We start from the raw sequence: 15,275 nt of genomic DNA on the forward strand, positions 1-15,275 counted from the left end.
TTATTATTTGCAATGCCAATAGTTCAAACTTTCAGTAATGCAAGAGCAGTTGCATTTCAAATGCTTGTCTAGTTTGTTTTCCATTAAGAATGCTGGACTACAAAGACCACTATGCAACATAAACCATTCAAGGACTAGTAGGCATGGAAGAACTAATAATCAGTCACTGCAAAAAATGTGGAATCGTGTTCATTTGAACCCAAAGGCAAAATGCAGTGTATGTATTTGGTATTTCTATAGTGCTGCACAGAATAAACAGGGTTGACATGGGAATTACTGCATGTGCACCGCATCTCAGATCCTTACACCGGAGGCACTACTCTGTAATGATCACTGTTGAGAATAATACTACATCAAAAAGGGTGAGTTTAGCAGCATTTCATTTCATTCTGTTTGACTTACTTTCATTGAGGGGTTAAATCAATGCAATTTAAATTGATTAAATGTTTTGGCTAGCTATAAGGTTATGTCCATTTATATTTAATTTAGGAATAGTTTATGGTTAGCATCATGTTTAGATTAGGGTTATTTAATTCAATTACATTTTATTTAAATTATTTAAGAACGATAGTTAGCATTAGGGTCAAGTAGGGTTTGTTTCAATTTTTATGTATTTCAAACAAAAATAATAATAGAGTTACAGTTCGCATTATAGTAAGGTTTGGTGTAACAATTAAGGGGCGTATTTATCATACTTTCACGCAGCGCAGAAAGCCCCCTTGCTACACTGCGTGAAAGGAAAAGGGCAGAAATGCGCCGTATTTAACATCATACGGCACATACTGTCCTTTCCTTGCACTGGCGCACTTTTGGCTGCCTAGCGCCAACACAGGCATGCTTGCACCATGATGCAAGGGTTCCTGAATTGTAAGTAGGATTGCTTTTGTGCAGGACGGGACCCCTTACAGTACAAAAACAATCATGACAGGCATTTTCCCCTTTCTATGTGTGTTGCACAAAGAGGCACACTTAGAAAAAGGAAAAAACAAGATGAAATAAAGATGTTTCTCCTTGTTACGCCTCCCCTGGGGAAACATAGCATTTTGACGCATCCCCAGCAAGGAGCCAAGGCAGTAGGGTCAGACAAGGTCTTGGTGCCTGTAGCATCACAATTTTGGTAGATGTGCCAAAAGAGGTGACCACCCTCATATGTCTGACATGAGATTCTCTGTTGCAGGAGGAGGCTGGCAAGACCAGGTGGGTGGCCTCATGCCTGGTATCAAGATTGGGCGCTCCAGCGCCCAGCTGCCGCTGAAGGTGGACGTGGAGGAGATCAGACTTCCAAGTGGCTTCCTTCAAACTCTGAATGAACACCTTCTCCTTGTGTACACAGGGAAGACACGTCTGGCTCGCAACCTGCTCCAGGTAAAACCCTAAACATCCTAGCCTCTGTCATTTGACCCAAAAAATGGGTACTGACAACAATGTTAACAGTTTGCTTTCTGACTTCCTGCTTCCAAACAAATGTTCATCTTTCACACTGTTCTGGTTGCTAAATGTATCAGAACACTGATCGCTCTATGGCTTTCTGAGCTGGGTAGACTAAGGGCGTATGGCAGCCAGCCGCTGCACTTTAGATAAATTCCCTATCTGAAGTTTTATCCTGGTTGGCGTTTTGTTCTCTTTTTTTTTCTCCAAAATGACTCCTGTATCCATAGCTGGTGTCACTTTGATGGAAATAAAAGGGCGGCTGGTTCGTTATACATTGGCAACATGTCCAGTGTCCCCTTTTTAGGTCAAAGCCTACAAAACAGCACAGCTGTCTGGTTTGCTAAAAACATCTTGGGGACCTTCAGAAAGCTTCCCTGGGAATGCATTCCGATCATTGCTAATGATTGGTTTTGTGTTTTGTAACTCACATTTGCTTGCTTTCTTTTTGCTGGCTTTATTTATTTTAGAATGTCCAGTTTGAGTCCATTCTGTGGCCGATACCCTATTATGGTATCTTTCTACTATGCACGATTTCTGAAACCGGCCTTTAAATGTTATTATCTTGTCGCATATACTGTGCATTCAAAGACAAAGGTCAAATGTCAGGTACCCTTTTCCAAGGGAGCTTGTTTACTTTTCTTTCTCTGACTTGATAATGAGAGGATTTATGTGACAATGATGCTGGCAACTGCGCGTGGATTGGACAGAAGGCTGTTTGATGTTATTTTTTCTAGCGCACAACAAAATTTAAATGTTTGAAAATTAACTGTGTGAATATATCAGAAATAGGGAATCACAAATGAAGCACATTTTTTAGTAATTCTGAAGTGTGGTGGAAACAAATATTTTAATACGAACAAAACTAATCAATACACTAGGTCAGTGGTACCCAAACTGTGCGCCGCGGCACCCCAGTGCGCCGCTGGGAGTAGCCAGGGGCGCCGCGCACGATGTGTGAAAGATAGACTGTGGCTGAACTAAGGAAGCTTCTAATGTAGTTGTGAGAATGCTCGCAAATGACTGGTCTGCTTGAAGGCAGCCAGTGAATCTTATTTAATACCCAGCCGCATGCGGCTCAGGGGGTGTTACAAAGGCCACCTGTGTAATCTGTAATCACTTTGGCCCAAGAGCGCAACAACGCGTTTACGAGGTGCTTTCAAGTAGCCTCCATTTATGCACAGCAGACTGTCCGGCATTATTGCTGCCCGTGTTTTGCTGCGCCTCCGAGGACCCTGCACAATCTACACAGGTTGGTTGCACATTAGAATACTACTAAAAAATAAGGGGACATGAAAACCTTGTGACCGGCCAAGCCCCTGTAATGATGCTGACTGCTGTTCCCACTCTTTGTTCGTGTCCGCGCCAGAATTTAAAAGACAGAAATTCCAGTGGCCAAACTCGCTGCAGCTGTGGAAATCGGCCGCATTGCAGCCTGGATTCGTTTTCCAGCCCCAGTCTGACCCTCAGCCAAGGCCAGGCACCAAGCAAGTCATTATTATTATAATAAATAACGTAACCCAGCTTCCTTCTCAGCCTCAGTGAAAGCAGTTCCCCCTTCTTCCCTCTGGATATTTCTCCCTGTTAGTAACCAGAGTAAGGCCTCAGAAATAAAATTAGCATTTCAAACCTTATCTACGATCTCTCACCGAGGTGCTGTCAGAAAGAGTATAATTTTGTTACAACAAATATCTAGATGGGCCGTTATTTAGAAGAAAAAAGAATATATGGGTTATGCCTTATTTAGAATTCTTTCTTCGATTTATATTCACACTTAAAGACTGATGGTACTTTTAATAATGGCTTTCACTTCGGATTTTTTGCTATTAATTTAGCCCTGCATAGCACAAGGAAATGCTAAAGAATTTTGTAAAATTTAAATGATGAAGAACACACTGCTCCTAAAAAGCGCAGAGAAAAACATTTCCTTAATGAGGATCAGAGATTGATTTTAGATGCTCAACTCAAACTTTTCCTTGAGCAAGGGGATTCCATAGATTCCCCGATAGTGAGCGAAGGTGGGGTTAACAGTAGGAGTATGTCTCACACAAAACAGAATATACTAATGTGGAAATGTCATCCACTAGATACACATTGTCTGCGCGCTGTACTTTTTAAGCAGTAAAACAGTGTCTGTGAAACTGTAATGGTCATTTCAATTAAAGATGTGTTGTTTGTAATGGCAGTATTGTAGCATACCATGCATACTCCACTCCACACCACTGCACTGTACTCTGCACCACTCCGCCACTTCATTTTACGTCACTCCACACTGCGCTCTACTCTGCACCACTCCACTGTGCGCCACTTCACGCTATGCCTCTCTACTCTGCACCACTCTACTCTATGCCAGTGCACTCTACCCCACTCTACTCTGCACCACCGTACTCTACACCACTCCACTCTAGGCCACTCTACTCCACTGTGCACAACTCCACTCTTCAAGACTGTACTCTGCGCCAATGCACTCTACTCCGACCCAATCCACTCTATGTCAGTGCACTCTATGCCAATCCACTCTGCACAATTGCACTCAACACTACACCACTCTAATCTATGCCATTGCACTTTACACTGACCACTGCATTTTCAGCCACTGCACTCCACGCCAATGCACTCTGCACCTCTTATTCAAAAGCAATGCACTTTATTCCAATCTGCACTGCACTCTACACCACAATACTCTACAACAATCTACACCACTGCACTCTACACCATAGTACTCTATCACTGCACTCTATGCCTCTCTATTCTACTCTGCACCATTGTACTCTGCCATTGCTCTCTACTCTACACCACAGCACTCTATGACACTCCACTCTGCAACACTACACTCTCCGCCACTGCACTCCACTCTGCACCACTATGCTGTACTCTATGCCAGTGTACCGTACTCAACTACACTCGGCCTCCCTGCACTGCACCACTCTACTCTACACCCCGGCACTCTTTGCAACCGCACTATACACCACTCTAGTCCACTCCACTGTACCTTACACCACTCCACGACATTCCGCTCTATGACACTCTACTCTGTAACACTGCACCCTGTGCCACTTCACTCTACACCAATGCACTCTACTCTTTATCACTCCACGCCAGTGCATTATACGCTACTACTCTATGTCACTGCACTCTACCCTGCATCACTTCACTCTACCCTAGCCACTTCACTCTACTCTAAAACAATCTACTCTATGCACTCTGGACCACCCAGCTATGCTCTATTTTACTCGACACCACTGCGCTCTACACCACCACTCTGCTCCACTTTACTCAAAACCAATGCATTCTATGCCACTGCACTCTATGCCAACTACTCTGCACCACTGCACTCTACACCACTATACACTAAAACACTGCATACCACATCACCCTACATCACTCTACTCTATAACACTGCTCTCTACACCAGTGCACTCTGACACTCTACTCTGCAAGACTGCACTCTCCACCACTAAATGTCCTCCACTCGGCACCACTGCACTCAACTCTACGCCAATGCACTCTATGCAAATGCAGTCCACACCACTGCACACTATGCCACTCTACACCTCTGCACTCTACCCTGCACCACTCCACTCTAAGCCACTTCACTCTACTCTGAAACAATCTACTCTATGCCACTGCACTCTGCGCCACTCCACTCCACTCTATGTCACTGCACTCTAAGGCAATACTCTCTCTCTTTACCACTCCACACCAGTGCACTATGCTCTACTACTCTATATCACTGCACTCTTCCCTGCATCACTTCACTCTATCCTAGCCACTTCACTCTACTCTAAAATAATCTACTCTATGCCACTCTGCACCATTCTGGTAGGCTGTATTTTACTCGACACCACTGCGCTCTACGCCACCACTCTGCTCCACTTTACTCAAAACCAATGTATTCTATGCCACTGCACTCTACGCCAACTACTCTGCACCACTGCACTCTATACCACTGTACACTACAACACTGCACTCCACACCACTCTACATCATTCAACTCTATAACACTGCACTCTACACCAGTGCACTCTGACACTCTACTCTGCAAGACTGCACTCTCCACGACTGAACTCTCCTCCATTCTGCATCACTACACTCAACTCTACACCAATGCACTCTATGCCAGTGCAGTCTACACCACTGCACTATATGCCACTCTACTCTACACTTCTAGACTCTACCCTACACTTCTAGACTCTACCCTGCACCACTCCACTCTAAGCCTCTTCACTCTACTCTGAAACAATCTACTCTATGCCACTGCACTCTATCCACCCTGCACCACTCCAATCTGCACCATTCTACTCTACTCCATTCTACTCTGTCACTGCACTCTACGGCAATGCGCTCTGTGCCACTGCACACTACGCCAATCTGCTCTGTACTTTATGCCACTTCATTCTAGGCCACTCTACAACACTCAACTCCACGATACTCCACTCTGACGTTCTACTCCATTAAACTCTACCCGCCTCTATGCCACTCCACAACACTGTAGTCCACGACACTACTCCACTCTGCGACGCTCTACGCAATTCCCTCTATGCCACTCTATTCTATAACATACTACTCCACTACTGCTCACTATGCAACTCTAAGCCACTCCACTTTAAGGCACTCTACTCTACTCTATGCGATTCCACTCTACTCCACTCTGACAATCTACTCCGCTTTACAACACTCTACCCCACACTACGTAACACCCTCTATGCCACTCCACAGTGCTCTACTCCACTCTGACACTGTATGACACTCTACTGCACTCTACAACCTTTCACTCTGCAAGTCTGTACTCAACCCACAACAGTATGCCACCCCACACCACTCAACTCTTCTCTATGCCAGTCTACGTTACTCCACTACACTGTACTCTACAACACTAACCTTTACGCCACTAACTTTTAGCTATGCCGAACAGCAGCCACGCTTGTGTACAGCATAGCTAAAACATATTGGCAAAGCCAATAGCTCTTCCATAGTCGAGACCTATTAGCTTTGCCAAAGCTTGTTCGTTTTCCAAAGACAAATTCCTAAAGCTGTGGTACATCCTTGTAAAATAAAAGACAAATATCCTTGATACACTGGGTAGTTTTCTTTTACCTTTTGGTGCCCTTTTCATGCTCTTGTTATTCGGTACTAATGTGTTGCAAATGGCATTTCTAGACAGATGTCCAACGTAGCACTTGAAGGATCTTCCAATGACAAGTTTGTAGGCAGTTGCCCTTCATTTTTGGGAAAATCAGCATCTTCTTCACTCTAAACGAGGCAATGGATGGAAAGAGTGGGGCAGTTTCCAATCTCTGGCGGCTGTCCCATTACCACCACCCTATAAAATTGACCCTAAATAGTTTACTGTCGTCATTATAAAGCAGCTTAAACGTTTAGGAGAATAATAGTTTATTACAGATATCAAGGCAGTCTGTCAGGTTTACCAAGCATCGATCTACACATACCTAAAAATCCAAAGTAGTGTCCTGTGCAAATCCAAGCAGTGGGATCAATGTGCGATTTTTGGGATATCCACATAATATACATTTGCTTGCAATAAATCCAAATTAAATAGTGGTAATCCTGAAACTATGGCATGGCTGTAGTTGGACACCATCCTACCTGTAGACTAGGTACAATAGATGTCAGTATTGACGTGAAAAGCAATATTAAAAAGGGAGTGCTTAGGAAGGCCAGTGTTATTACTGAAAGTTAAATTAATCACATATTAATCCAGATTATTCAAACATATTAATTCTTCTTATAGATCCAATATAACGCAGGAGCCATGTTATGATATTCCAAAAAAGAATAGTGGTATCATCCAAGGTTCATTAAAAATTCCTTATTAATTCTTCTTGGGGAAGTCTACACCAGAGAAGGCTGAATACCTGTATCCCCAGTGGGACGTGACAAGTTAAGCAGAAAGACACAATTTCCCATCTGCGCGAAGCCTTCTCATACAGGTATGGTTTACATGTATCTAGGAAGAACCACTAAAGAATTTTTAATGAACCTTAGGAGATACCACTATTCAGCCCCCTCTTCTTCTGTTTGGCTTACACTTGCCCACAAGGATACACTAAGAAATCTCTAAACCCTGATGAAGTCCCTTGTCGGGACGAAACACGTTAGCTGAGCTGCAGTTTGATGTGAAGAATAAAGAAAATCTTTTTGGAAATATCTTGGCTCCTGAGTGATATTGGGTCTATAATAAGAATTCACGTTTGAAAATCCTGGATTAATTTGTGATTACGTAAACTTTCAGTAAAAACATTAGACTTTCTGAGCACTCCCTTTTGTATATTGTTTTTCACTTTGGTTTATGGTTTTGGAGCCGTGGAACCATTAGAAGGTTGAGTGCTATTGCATACATATTAATAATACAAAACACCTGTGAAGTCAGTAGGAGCCAATAATGCTCTTTTTATGGAATGTGATGTCAGTACCATATTACCTGTGAAAAACAGATTCGCAGAGTAGTAGGCGATTGCAAAGTCACCCCATCCAGAACTAGATTCTTATGGGTAATATTACTTTTATTATTTTCCCTTTATAGTGGCACTAAATGGGTACAATCCTTTAAGCTAAGAACCATATTTATGACCCTTGTGGCTCAAGGCAGCGCAGCAAGTCCCCTTGCTGCGATGTGTCACAGGAAAAGGGCAGAAATACACTGTATTTATCCAATACTGTGCATTCCTGTCCTTTGCCTTGCGCTGGCGCCATTTTGGCAGCCTAGAGCCAATGCAGGAACCCTTGCACTATGGTACAAGGATGTCTGTATTATAGGCAGGGTTGTTTTTGTGCAAGAAGCAGTACCTTTCTGCTCAAAAACAATTCAGAGAGGCTTTTTACTCTTTCTATGTGTGTTGTGCAGCACCCATAGAAAGAGGAAACAAGCTTTGGAAAAGCCAATAGGTCTCGCCTACTGTCAAGCTTTTGGCTTTGGTAATTGGGTGGGAGTGGCGAACGGTGGCAGGAAGAGAGAAACAGAGACGAGGGGGGAGAATAGAAAGGGATCGGAGGGCGGGGAAAGTAGAAACAGAGATGAGGGCAAGTGGAAGGGAAGAGGATCAATGATCTTACACAGATATTCAATATCACAAACGTGCATCCTTATGTTGTTATTATACATTTGAAATAAACAATTGTTCTGAACTCAGCCCAACATCGCATTTTTTTGCCTTTAAAGTGTTCCAAAATGGCATCTTGGCAGCGCCAACATTATGCAAAGCCATTGTAGTCTAGAACTGGGGGCAAACTGAGGTGACAGAGGACTAAAGTTCCCTTTATGCACTGGGCTCATAAATAAAAGTTCAGGAGAGGAACTTTGTGCCCCTGATGACAATCGTCTATGCCACAGACTACAGCGTATGTCCTGATATATTGTTACACACAAGCTGTAATTTATCAGAATAACATTTGTCTAGCCAGCTCTACAAGACATTGATCAGTGGGGCAACAGTGTTTAAAAAGATAAACTGTCTGCAGGAGCTTTTGAATGACTTCTACAGTGCTTGGCTTAGTACTAACCAGGCTGCTTCCACCTCTGTAAACTAACCCTGCATGCATTAATCATTAAGCAGCTTTTATTGGAGGTGGGCTCCTCTCTTGGGCTCACTCGTGTTACGGCCACAAAACGATAAACAGTAACTGAGCGACCAAAAACATGAGCGCTTGTGCTACAGCCAGAAACCATTAAAAAAAGTGTGCCGAAAGTAACATACATGGCCAGAAGTGAAATGAGGCATGTAACAGGGCCAGTGTCCCTGGGAGGGATTAATAAACCAAAAGGAGGGACAAATGGCAACGATTCACCACTGAAAAGCAAGGAATTTCGAAAGGAACAATGAAAAACGATGGACATGTTGAAGGTCCACTGAGTAGATACAGCATGTCTTGAAGAGACGGCACATGCGCTGCCTTGGTGAGACCTAAAAACAAGAAGAAATAAATATATTTCTCTTCATTACTCCTCACCTGGGGAGGCAAATCTTTTTGGCGCATTCCCAGGTTTACCAGGTTTGGTAAATGTGGGAATGCATCAAAAGCCATTGGAGCTGCTTGGGAAAACCCACACAATGCGCATGGAATGCCTCCCTTGCGCAGAGTAATGCAACGCAGCAATTTGCTCAGTGTTGCATACTCCATATTTTTTAAGCCATTCAAAACCACGCAAAATGGCTTTGCGCAGCTTAAGAATTTTTACTTTAGGTTTGCATCGCTCTTGCTCCACCTTACATGCAAGAGCGACAAAAAACGGGTCATAAATATGGCCCTATGTGTACTAGTGCCAATGGTTTGCATTTTCTAACGCAGACTGTGTGTGATAAAGTTACCTGGAGGGTTGCTCTTGTAGAGTAGTGTGCAGTAATATAATAATAACAAGTTATAAACCCATTCATCCAGAGCAGGTATATCCAAGGTGCATACTGGTAGGCCCCATCCATACCAGATTTTTGGGAATTTCACATACATTAAATTTGTCGTAGAATGTAAATAAAACTCACAGTCGGCTGTTATCTGAAAAATTTGGAATGGAGCTGGCCTCATGGATGCAAGCTGATTCTCAACTTCTGATCTAGAATACACTGCTTGATGTGTGGGCCTCCTGTTAATGGGAAAAGCATCAGGTATCCTGGAATTTGGCATGTGCAGATATAATGGACCCGTTTTCACTTGCAGGACGTGCTGCGGAACTGGTATTCAAGGCTTCCCACTATCGTGCAGAACGCTGATGCACTGGTGAGCAATGCAGAGGAGTGTGCCCAAGCCTTCAGCCAAGGTATGTGCCCAAGCCTTCAGCCAAGGTAATAAACCACCAACATATTGTAATGCGAAACAAAGTGCTCAGGAAGTTGCAAGTGCACCGTAACTGCTGCATAAGGATAGGTGGCCTGCATCACACTGAAGGGCAAGGGCGGGTGTGGGTGGGGGAACATTAAGCTGCTTACATTTGGAATTTGTAGATCTCTTAACAATCACACAGGTATAAACATTTCCAGTAGTCAGGTACATCAACTAAATATAGACTTGAAGTGATGGATGGAAATGCTTAAATAAATTTTGAACAACTGGTAATTTGTCTGGGTACCATTCCATTCCATATGGACATCAGTACTCTACCTGTCCCACCTCAAAAGGTGCAGCCCAGCCTTACCTGCTAGGCTATGTCGCCACTGAACAGAAACACAAGCAACCCCATAGGCGTTTTGGTCTTATTGGGCATCAATGCTGTAGTGCAGCTGGGGTCTCTTTCTGGGAATCCTGTTTCACTTAGGACAACTCTCAACGAAAAAGAATAATGCATGTGAATGTTTGAATGAATCTCAACCTTTGAGAACTCTTCATAGTCACTCTCTTGCTTCCTCACACCATTCATAATCACATGAGAGATTCCCTCATATAGTAATGAATGGTATAAAGACAATAAGATCAAGAGTAATGCTGCAGTTTCCTGTGGACTGTTCCTTCCAGATAGAAGGGCAACAAATGTTATATATGGCTTTGCTTTCTCTTACTGTTTCTAGTCCTCACCTTTCCCTTGTGATAGCCGTGCACATGTTAGCACCTGAGACAGTCTTGAGGTGGGTTTACTGCCCATACATCTCTTGCGTGTTGACAGTACCTTGACCAGGTATGGTGCCTGAAGCACGAATTTCTAAAGCTTGAGGTGATGAATGGCCAGAACATCTTTTGCTGGACAGCGTGTCGTCTGCTGAGAGTGAACACTTTCCGGTAATCCGGGTTCATAAAGGGCATCAAACTGGAGTCGCCGTTCACAAGTTCTGTTTAATTATCTGGACTACTAGCAATATTGTGGCATATTCCAAGCTGTGCCCCCCGATCGTTGGCCATTGGACCATCAAGTGGTCTCATCTCACAGAGATTGTTCATTGTTACCAACAGTTGTACAAGAGTAGTGATGACGTGTTAAGGTGGTGGGAGAGATAAAAGAGTGGGAGGAGGGCACCCACTCTAACTGAGCAGCACTAGTCACTCTACTGTGCTGCTGCTGCTACTACTGCTGCTACTACTACTACTGCAGTTGTTTCCACTCTGTGGCCAAAGATGTCCAGCGAGTGACAGATTCAGTGGGGGCACATGGGGTGGCATAGTCTGCTTTCGACAGGAACCCTACTTTTCTTTTTTAAGCTTCTCTTAAAACATTCTAGGTTTTTCTTTAATGCTAGTAGAGATTGTCATGAGTCAGAATGTATTGGTATATCATGTTATTTAATTTTAAACAATAGACTTCAGCATTTCTTGTGGAGGGTTACAAACTCCAGTCCGATGCTGGTTGGAGCCTGGAGAAGACACCAGGGAATGTTGTGTGCTGGCAATTTGCTATTTATGGCATAAACTCTTAATTTTACTTCTTTTCACCTAGTCTGAAATTGCTGGAACACAACAGGAATCCATGTGCAGCTTTGCTGAGGATTATCTTGAGCCTTGCTACATTATCTCCCATTAGGGCTGTAGGATGAAACCATTTTTCACAGCATCAGATAAAAAAACAGGTGTAGAATTGTTAGAGCACTCCAGGATAGTCTATGGGAGCTCCTTGATGACGGGAATTTGTAAGCTTTCTGGGGTTCCTAGACCGAGAAGGTACTTGATAATTTAATTGCCATGTATAAGCTAACAGTATAGTAGATAGTTTGGAAAATGCATCAAGACCCACCCGCTACGGACTGAGAAACCCTGATCCACTCTGGAGTCCCAGAGAGGCATCAAAATCAATGGCAAGGCTTGGCCCTCAGTTTTATACCCTTCACAGCATCTCACCTTCTCTTTTGCCTGGAAGCTATCACCACATCCTCCAGCCTGCTTAGCTTTCCCTGCTTCAAAGGACTGCTGTTCAGTGAAGGGTTTGTCAGTCGGGTGGTGGCACATGTTTTCTGCAGGGAACAACAAATTGTCAGTGAAGCCAGGTAGCTCTGGTATCTCATGCATCTATGGTGACTGTCTTGCATCTGTGTCTTCTAGGTGACTTGCACCTCATAGGGGGGTGCCTGGACCGGTACTGGCAGCATAAGAAAAATATGGCACCAGGTTGTGAGCCACTGGCAGTGCGGCGCATGATGGATGCCTTGCGACCCCACGTCTATGGACAAAGCCTGGCGGGCGCGGGAGGTGGAGGCTTTCTATACCTCTTAACGAAAGAGCCCAACCCAAAGGAGAAACTGCAGCAGATACTGGCAAATACAGAGGTGAGTGCAGGTGAGGGGAAGCACAGACAGTGCCCAATGTGAAGCGTTACCCAACACCGTGCCAACAGGATCTGCATAAATAGGCCTGTCATCTAACACCATTGAGACAGTATCTACTCTCAGAGGCAAGTATCACCACCACCATTCATGTATCATCTCCCGAGTAGGGTTGTCTCATATCACCATAGACACAGTCCCACTTTGAGGTAAGACTGTTTTCTAACTCCATGCAGACAGTATCTACTGTAGGGTCCAAGGGGTCACCTACCACCCTGCACACTATCTTCCTAGGTAGGACCATCTCTTCTCCCCTGTAACAAAAGACTGTTACCCAACTGTGGACGTGGGTGAAGGGACGACCGTGACACCAACTGTAGGGGTTAAGGAAGGTTTTATTTTGATAGTTCTGATAGGCTTATTAACCAACGTCTTTCGAGTCCTGAAAGTTAGTCTCTCCCGGGCGAATGTACTGGAGTCCGTGGCGCTGCTCGTCTATAGGCGTTTTCCCCAGGAAGTGGCGTTCTTTCTTCGGTCGTCGGGAGTCTCTCCACATGCAAGAAAGAAGACCAACAGGACGGAAAGCCGTTAGGTCACAGTCCTCTACAGGGTTTGCACCATGGGGGCCCAGGGAGTGTTTGGTTTACACCCGGTGTGACTATTGGTATATACAGTGCACAGTGCAAGAGGGGTCGCGGAAAGAAAGGGTAGGGTGAGGGTAAGGTGGGAGATAGGCTGGAAGGTTGGATTCAGTGGAGGTAAGACTTATATACAGCTGCGCACTACACGCTATCGTTACGCTTTCCTAGCCAAGCCGCCAAACGCCGCCGTACCTGTGTCAGCCACACTCCTCCCTCGGGAGTGTGGCACGGCGGTCCGCAGGGTCGTTGGCCTCCTGGCTCGCCTTGTGGTTCAGCTTCTCCTCCAGCTCCTCTGGAGGCTCCTTCTTCGGTCCTTTCGGTCTCTGCTTCCAACGTGCTCCGCTTCTCCGCCTCCTCGGGTTCCGCCTTCCTTCTCGCGGTGTCTCCACACACTGTTTACAGGACTTCCCCTGTTTTAACCAATCCAGAGCCAGGGACGTCACGGAGGGTCGGGGCTTCACCCTCGTATGCAGACGCCCACTTAAAGGGCCCGTTGTCGTCGTACTCGCTAGCAGTTTCTTTTCCGTGTACCCACTCGTGATCCTGCGGAGAAGCCGGAAATGATAGATCAGAAGAGGTTGGACTCCACCATTCCCGACGGGTAAGGTCGCCAGCTTTACATTCCTCCCCCCCTGGATTCTCCCGATCGGGGAGAATGGGCATTCTGGAGAGAAAGTCAGCGTTCCCATTGTCAACCCCCTTCCGATGCACAACCTTGAAGGCAAACGGTTGCAGGAAGAGAAACCAGCGAAGTATTCTAGCGTTCTGGGACCTGTTTCGGTGCATCCACTGGAGGGGAGCGTGATCTGAATACAAGGTGAAAGATTTACCCTCCAGGTAATACCTCAGTTTGTCAATGGCCCACCTGATGGCGAGGCACTCCTTTTCCACCGTGGGGTACTTCTGTTCCCTTGGATGGAGCTTTCTGCTGACATAGAGCACAGGATGTTCGACACCGTCATCCCCTTCCTGTGATAGCACAGCTCCTATGCCGGTGTCAGAGGCATCCGTTGCTAGTGAAAAGGGCTTCTCAAAGTTAGGTGGGATGAGAACTGGACTGGTGGTAAGGGCATTTTTCAGTGTTTGGAACGCACTGATGGCACCGGCTGATGGTGGGCTTGGAAGCACGTTTTTGACGTGTTTCTGCAAAAGGTCCGTTAAGGGACTAGAAAGATCTGCGAAGTTCTTTATAAACCTTCTATAGTACCCTATAAGACCTAAAAAGGCTCGTAACTGTTTCTTTGTGGTTGGGAAAGGAGTTCCTGTTATGGCTTTGATCTTTTCTTCCTGGGGCGCTATGACTCCCTCCCCTAACATGAACCCCAGGTATTTCACCTTTGGGAATGCCGCTCTTGATTTTTTTGCGTTCACATGGAGTCCGGCAGCCTGTAGTGCGGTCAAGATATTGGACACATGTATCAGATGTTCTTTCCAGGATGAACTAAAGATGACTATATCATCCAGATACACCGAACTGTATGAGGTGTGCTTTGCCAGTACCCTGTTCATTAACCGCTGAAAGGTAGCAGGTGCCCCATGGAGTCCAAACGGTAAGACCGTAAACTCAAAGAGCCCATTTTCCGTTGCAAAGGCAGTTTTGTGGCAATCCTCCTCCCTGAGGGGTACCTGCCAATAGCCCTTGGTCAGGTCTAGAGTGGTAATGTAACGGGCATCCCCTATCCTCTCTATTAGTTCGTCCACACGGGGTATTGGAAAGGCGTCAAAAGAGGATACCGCATTTAGGGCCCTGAAGTCCATGCAAAAACGGGTAGACCCGTCAGGTTTAGGGACCATGACTATGGGTGAGGACCAATTACTTTTAGATGGTCTGATCACCCCTAGGCGAAGCATGTCCTGTACCTCTTTTCTTACGTCCGCCCTTTTTGCAGCTGGGATACGATAAGGCCTTTGCTTTACTATTTGACCCTCTTTTGTTCGTATCTGATGCTCTGCCAAATGGGTACACCCAGGGGTGTCTGAGAAGATGGGGGAAAAGGGCAGGAGAGTC

General features: G+C 45.1%; 1 protein-coding gene across 1 annotated transcript in view; it reads left to right on the top strand.

Annotated features, from left to right (window-relative positions):
• The window catches only part of FCSK (fucose kinase), a 1,017,185-nt gene that overhangs the window by 975,955 nt on the left and 25,955 nt on the right, over positions 1–15,275 (top strand). The window contains exons 21-23 of the mRNA XM_086945277.1: positions 1,178–1,365; positions 10,102–10,201; positions 12,406–12,629. Of these exons, the coding sequence (XP_086801403.1) occupies positions 1,178–1,365; positions 10,102–10,201; positions 12,406–12,629 (512 nt within the window). The remainder of the gene's footprint in view (positions 1–1,177; positions 1,366–10,101; positions 10,202–12,405; positions 12,630–15,275) is intronic.

The sequence above is a fragment of the Lissotriton vulgaris genome, chromosome 12, assembly GCF_964263255.1.
Source record: "Lissotriton vulgaris chromosome 12, aLisVul1.2, whole genome shotgun sequence".
Classification (NCBI taxonomy): Eukaryota; Metazoa; Chordata; class Amphibia; order Caudata; family Salamandridae; genus Lissotriton; species Lissotriton vulgaris.